The sequence below is a fragment of the Sturnira hondurensis genome, unplaced genomic scaffold (genome assembly GCF_014824575.4).
Source record: "Sturnira hondurensis isolate 20B ecotype Veracruz unplaced genomic scaffold, ASM1482457v3 Scaffold0025395, whole genome shotgun sequence".
NCBI lineage: Eukaryota > Metazoa > Chordata > Mammalia > Chiroptera > Phyllostomidae > Sturnira > Sturnira hondurensis.
In genome coordinates this window covers 772693-778313 of record NW_028098026.1, presented here as the reverse complement: position 1 = coordinate 778313, position 5621 = coordinate 772693, and the positions used below count along the sequence as shown (strand labels likewise).

General features: G+C 52.6%; 1 protein-coding gene across 1 annotated transcript; it reads right to left on the bottom strand.

Moving 5' to 3' along the window:
• Positions 1-783: 783 nt before the first annotated feature.
• On the bottom strand, positions 784-4609 carry ZBTB32 (zinc finger and BTB domain containing 32). Its single transcript, XM_037039673.1, has 5 exons — positions 2378-4609; positions 2033-2106; positions 1854-1922; positions 1564-1728; positions 784-1369 (listed from the first exon to the last, which is right to left on the bottom strand). The coding sequence occupies exons 1-5, from the start codon at positions 3262-3264 to the stop codon at positions 1116-1118; spliced, it is 1449 nt and encodes a 482-aa protein (XP_036895568.1). The 5' UTR covers positions 3265-4609; the 3' UTR covers positions 784-1115.
• Between the last annotated feature and the right edge of the window lie 1012 nt (positions 4610-5621).

The window sequence follows — 5621 nt, the reverse complement described above, 5'->3', positions numbered from 1 at the left end:
TCACCTTAGACCCGGCCTAAAGAGCAATAACGCCGCGTCGTGGCCGAAGAGGCGTGAGGCGCAGGGGCCTCAGGGAAATGTAGTCCAGGCACCTCGCTCCTTCCGCCGGGAGCTAGGACCGCGAGAGCTGGGACTGTGGGGATCCGACCCGACCCAAAGAGAAAGCTAGCTCCGAATCCACTGGGAGGTGTGATTTTCGCCCCAGACTCCTCCCATCGCTCTTGTGTAGGCCAGCGGCCCAGATGAACTACCACTCCCAGAATGCAGAGGGCTTCTTACCCTGGGAAGCCCGAAGACGGTGGGAAATGAAGTTCGTGACTGCGGGAGGTTTTGGCAGGGGAAGGGGCGGTGGCCAAGGGTTAGTCCCAGTTCCAGGAACGACCTGCCGGCCGTTTCACACAGCATGGAGGAAACATGCCGCAGAAGCCGCGGCCCGTGTCCTCGAGGAGAGGAGACGGGTGGTTGAAAGCAGAGCGGAGCACGCGTTGCCCTCAAGCCCCAGGCCGGTGTTCCCAAGACTCGGACGCCTCACACCTTTGCTTGCTGTAGACAGGGTAGTAACTTGGGATCTCACACCCTTCTCCCTCAGGGCATGCTGCTAAGTGTCTGAACCGTGAACCCTCCTGGCCCTCTGCTAGTGAGGGAGGACGGGGAGGTAGGGGAGGTGGCCGCCGCGCGGAATTGTGGTCGCGCGCCCACTAGGGGCCGCTACAGGATTAGGGGCAAGGCTGGACGCACTCCCACCCACGCACACAGACTAGTCTGGACTCGGCGTTCTGGTCCTGAGAGGAAAGCACAGAAAACGCTTTATTCGGGTGATGAAATGCACAGTCCACGCACAGTTAACCTTCGCTTGTGAAAACCTCACTGTCCTCCCCACACGGGATCGCTAACCCAGACTTCTGCAGCCCGCGGTCACCTGGAAGAGGGCTCTTGGCGGCCTTTCTGCGATGCTTCTTAGAGCCTAGCCTTCTGAATTTGCTAGACAGCCGAAACCCGCGGTGCCGGGTCAAAAGCCTAGTCATAGTCAGCCCACCGGCCCATCTTCAATGTTTTCATCATTTGTCTGAAGGCAAGGAAGCTCCATATCCCTTCAGGTGGAGGAGGAAGGGGGCCTACAGGGAGGTCGAGGCACGAGATGGCCTTGAGGTGGAGGAGTAGAGAAAAGTGGAGCGAATACTCCATCCCGGCGGGAGTTGGCTGGGTGAGTGGCCGCGCATGTGTGCCTGCATGGAGGCCAGGCTTGGGCAGCCGGCCCCGCACAGAGGACAGCGGTAGGGTGCAGCCCCGTGTGTCCGCAGGTGCTTGGTCATGGCTGAGAAGTCCCGGGAGCGCTGAGGACAGAGGCCACAGGAGAAGGGCTTCTCTCCTATGGCGGGTGGAGGGGAAGGCTGGTGAAGGAAAGAAGGGGGGAAGGCTGGCCTAGGGGCAGAACCGGGCAATGGACAAGGGAGTTGCACAAGGGAGTTGCGTGGGAGCTAGGCACGCGGAGAGGGACTTCGGGGCGAGCAGACCAGTGCTTGGAGAGAAGCAGCCAATTTTAATTAGATAGGACGCCTGTACCTGTGTGAACTCGATAGTGTGTCTCCATCTGATGCTTGAGTGAAAACCTCTTTCCACAAACAGAACAAGAATAGGGCCTGAACGCAGCAGGAGGGAGCTGAGGAGGACGTTGGTGAGATGGGCGGCCTTCTTTGCCCACATGACCCACACAGGTTGCAAGTGCACCTATGGGGATAAAGAAGGCAAAGGAGGGCAGAGCTAGGAATCCTAGGGCTGGATCACCGAAACACCCAGGCAAGACATCAGGGGTTATGGTGGGAGTAAAGCAAAAGCGCTCTCACTCTACTCACCTGTGTGCCTCTGATCAGACTCTTCCATCTCCCCAGGGCTGAGCTTTGTGGGGCCCTGGGGGAGGAAACCTGGAGGAAGTAGAGTAAAGTAGGGGCCCTGCTCAGGCTGGACTCCTGCAGCCCCAGCCCCAGCTGAGAGACCATATTACAGGGTTCATGCAGGACAATGAGGAGCTTACCTGAGGTAGGTCTAGAGAAAGCCAACTGGTTTTGGCTCCAGAGACTTTTGTGGAGGTTTAGAGACAGTGGGATCCTGGGGAGGGGGGGGGGACGGGTGTAGATTTACAGACTTGGCAAAACTTATGATCCTGACTGATCCCATTCTGAAGAGGAAGGTGTTATGAGTTCTCAGGGGCTGGGCTTTGGCTTCCCCTGTGACGGCTTCCCCTGGGAGCTTGTTGTCCTATCTCCAACTCAGGAAATGTACAACAAAGGTAAGAAACGTGGTGCCTTTCCATCCATCATCACTGCTTCCCCTGAGCCACTCCCTCCCAACCAGGCTTCCATTAGGCCCCTTCACTCACCTCTGGTCCTGAGGCAAGACCTCTTGCCAAGCTCCAGTAATAGGAGTGCTATGGGAGAAGGGAGTGCCATATCTCTGCGGCAACAACAGGAAGCTCCTCCATAGAGCAGGCTGGCCCTCCCCTAACCAAGGGGCCTCAGCCCACCAGGGCCTAGAGGTGATGCTAGTTTGGAGGGAACCTGGGTGGGGATGGGGGCCAGGCAATTCTCCCAGACTTTCCTCAGAGCCTCCTGGACTCTCCCTTACCCACATGATCACTTCTCGTTTTCCATCTACACCTCTGTGGTCAGCTAGGGATTGGTTGGGTTTCTCCTCTGATCTCCTCTGCTCCCCCTGACCCTTCTGCACTGCATCTGCTATCTCAGGGCTCTCTCTTAGTGACCTGTGATTGTGCATTGCCTCCTGTTCTCTCCTACCAGTTCTAGTAAACTTCTCTGGTTTCTGCTCTCCAAGGCCCCCCAGTCCTCTCTCAGAATCCCTTGTGGGTCTCTCTGGCTCCTCCTGGTGCTCCTTCAGCTCTTGACTCAGCTTTACTCTAGCCCTGTCTCTTCGAGCTTTCCTGCATGCCTCTTCCAGACACTGTACCCCCAAGGCCCTGGCTGCCTCCTCAAGAGGCCCCAGTTCCCCAGGTTGCAGCTCAACACTTTCCCCATAAACAAAGTACAGAAGCTGTGCAAAAGTGGAAGGGCTGATTCCTTTCACTAAAGTCCAGTGGCCCCTGTGGCCCAGCTGCTGGCTCACACCTGCCAGCACCAGGCTGTGGGCAGGGAACTCCTGGCTCCCCACAGTGATCATGGTATCACATAGTGCTGGCCATAGCCTGGCTGCTAGTCGTACTAGCCGATCAGAGTCATAGGGGCTAGGCAGTCTTGTTGGGGACAGGGGCATTTTGCCTTGCCTGGGTACCAATCTCAGAGGTTCTGAGACAAAGGCCACAGTGTGAGGTCCATGGTGGAAAGGGGAGGGAGGAACAGCATATTCTCAAGCCTGTGGAGGTGAGGGGAGAAAGAGTGAGTTGCTGGTTCTGGATCAGAGCTCTCTGTCCTGAATGGTGCAAATAAAATAACCCAAGAGACGACCTGAGCTTACCCAGAACCATAATGTGGGGCTGGGGTGGGGTCACAGGAAAATGGAAATTAGATCAAAGTCAGGACTTAAAAGTCGAGGACCAGGTAGTTAACAAGTATATCAAGTAGTGGGTTTAAGACTAGTATATACTGAATTTTGCCAGTTAGCAATCTGTGACTTAAAGGATAACAGATACTTATATCTCTGCTTCTCTGAGCCCTTTTTCAGGGAAAGACCTCTGAGTAGTCCAGACTCTCTTAATTCGAGACAAAGAGATCACCACAAGACCCAGTCGGCCCAGGCAGATAGGAATGGAGCAAGGCACGACTTCATGAGAGAGTTTAGAGAGCTGGTGTGTCCCCACACAAGCCGAGGGTCCTGAAGCAGAAAAATTAGCAAGGCATGGGTCATAGGTGCAAGAAGGCAGGCTCCAAGACATCGATTGGTCATCTCCTTGAGGCTGAAGCTTCTAGAACACAGAGAAGGAACTGGAAGAGACCAAAGATGCCTACCCAGGGAGTTAAGAGAACAGGTGCAGGAGCCACAGGAGAGAAAGCTCTTGACCCAAGGATGGAGAGAGGTTTTGGAGCAGACTTTGGCCACTGAGGAAGTGAGAGAAAGGGGGATGAGAACTGTAGAGGGAGAGGCGATTTACTTTCAAAGTTAAGGAGATAGTTTAATTTTGTTTCTCATAAGCCACAAGTGAAGAATAGAAAGACAGAACCCAACAAGGCAGAAATCTATCACACATCAAAACCAACACACTGGTTTTTAAGAAGAGAACTGGGAACCCAGATACAAAGAGACAGACCCAAGTGTCTCAGTGCTTAGCAGACATATTCCCAGGTGTGTTGTGGGACCCTTGTGGGAGGGAGGATTATTTCTTGGGCACCTCAAGGAGAGGGCTACAGATTGGCAGGAAGTGATCAGAAAGAGTGGTATGAGAGGAAAGTCTCAGCTGGGGAGAAGAAACCACTCACCATTTGTAGCTTCCTCCTGAACCACCGCATGTTCTGAACTGCTGTTTGGGCTCCTCCTGCCCACCCACCCCCAATAACTCCGCCTCTGACCTCACAGTCCTCCATTGGGTGTCCCAAGTATCAATCTATCACAGTCCCTACATGGGGTGTGTTTTTATACCCAAGGTCTGCTTCACCCCTCCAGGAGAGAACACCTCTTCTACTTCCCGAATGCAGGCATTCTGCCTCCTAACCTCCCAACTCATTTTATTTGTGAACTTCTGGAGTCAAATAAGTGTATATCTTAGGCAACAAAAACTTCGAACTAATCAGACCTGCATTTGAGTCTCACCTTTGCCATTTACTAGTTGAGTCACCTTAAGCAAGTCATCTCTGTGAGCCTTGTTACCTCATCCATGAAGTATCTCCAATGAGATAAGCCTCTGCTTATCTCATTTGGAGGTGGAGGTGAAGATGAAATGATGAGTGTGAGAGTGGTTTGTCATTACATAGCATCATTCAAATAGTATTAATTCTGTTTCCTGAGACACCTCTAAGAGCCCTAGCAGATGGTGCTTATACTATCTCAGAAGTAAAAAGACTAAAATATCCGGATTCCAAGGAGAGAGTGAAAGAGGGCCTAAAGCATGCCTTACTTGGAACTAGGAAGCATTGACTGGTTTGTGGGAATGACCACTCATCTGGGCTACCACTGGGGATGGGGTGTGTGAATGACTCATATCCTTCCATCAAGCTCTGAGGGGGCAACCCCAGAGAGGGGTTGCCCTTTGTGGCAACCCCAGAAAGGGTCTGTAGTGGTCTTCGAAGAGAAAAACTTCTTTTCTTGGGTTGATGACAAATGACATTTCTCTGAAATCAGGACTCTGGGGTTTCTTTCACTTCCTGCCCAAAGGGTCAAAGTCCTCATAGATTTCCCCTCTTTTCACACTTTAGCACTTGTTAACCTGGGGAAAGGATGAAGTCTGAGAAACTCGACAAAATTTTTTCAGTTTCTTATTATTCCATTATCCTCATCATGCTGTGGCAAATTTTCATTTATTCAACAAGTGATAAATCACTTATGTGTGCCTGGCATATCATATAGTGCCCAATAGATAACTGGGAAATAAACTAATGAGGCCCTGGTAGGCTGCTCTGGTGAGGAGACATAGTCTGATTCCCCCTTAGGCTTCTCCCTTAGATCCCGATTCCCTCCTA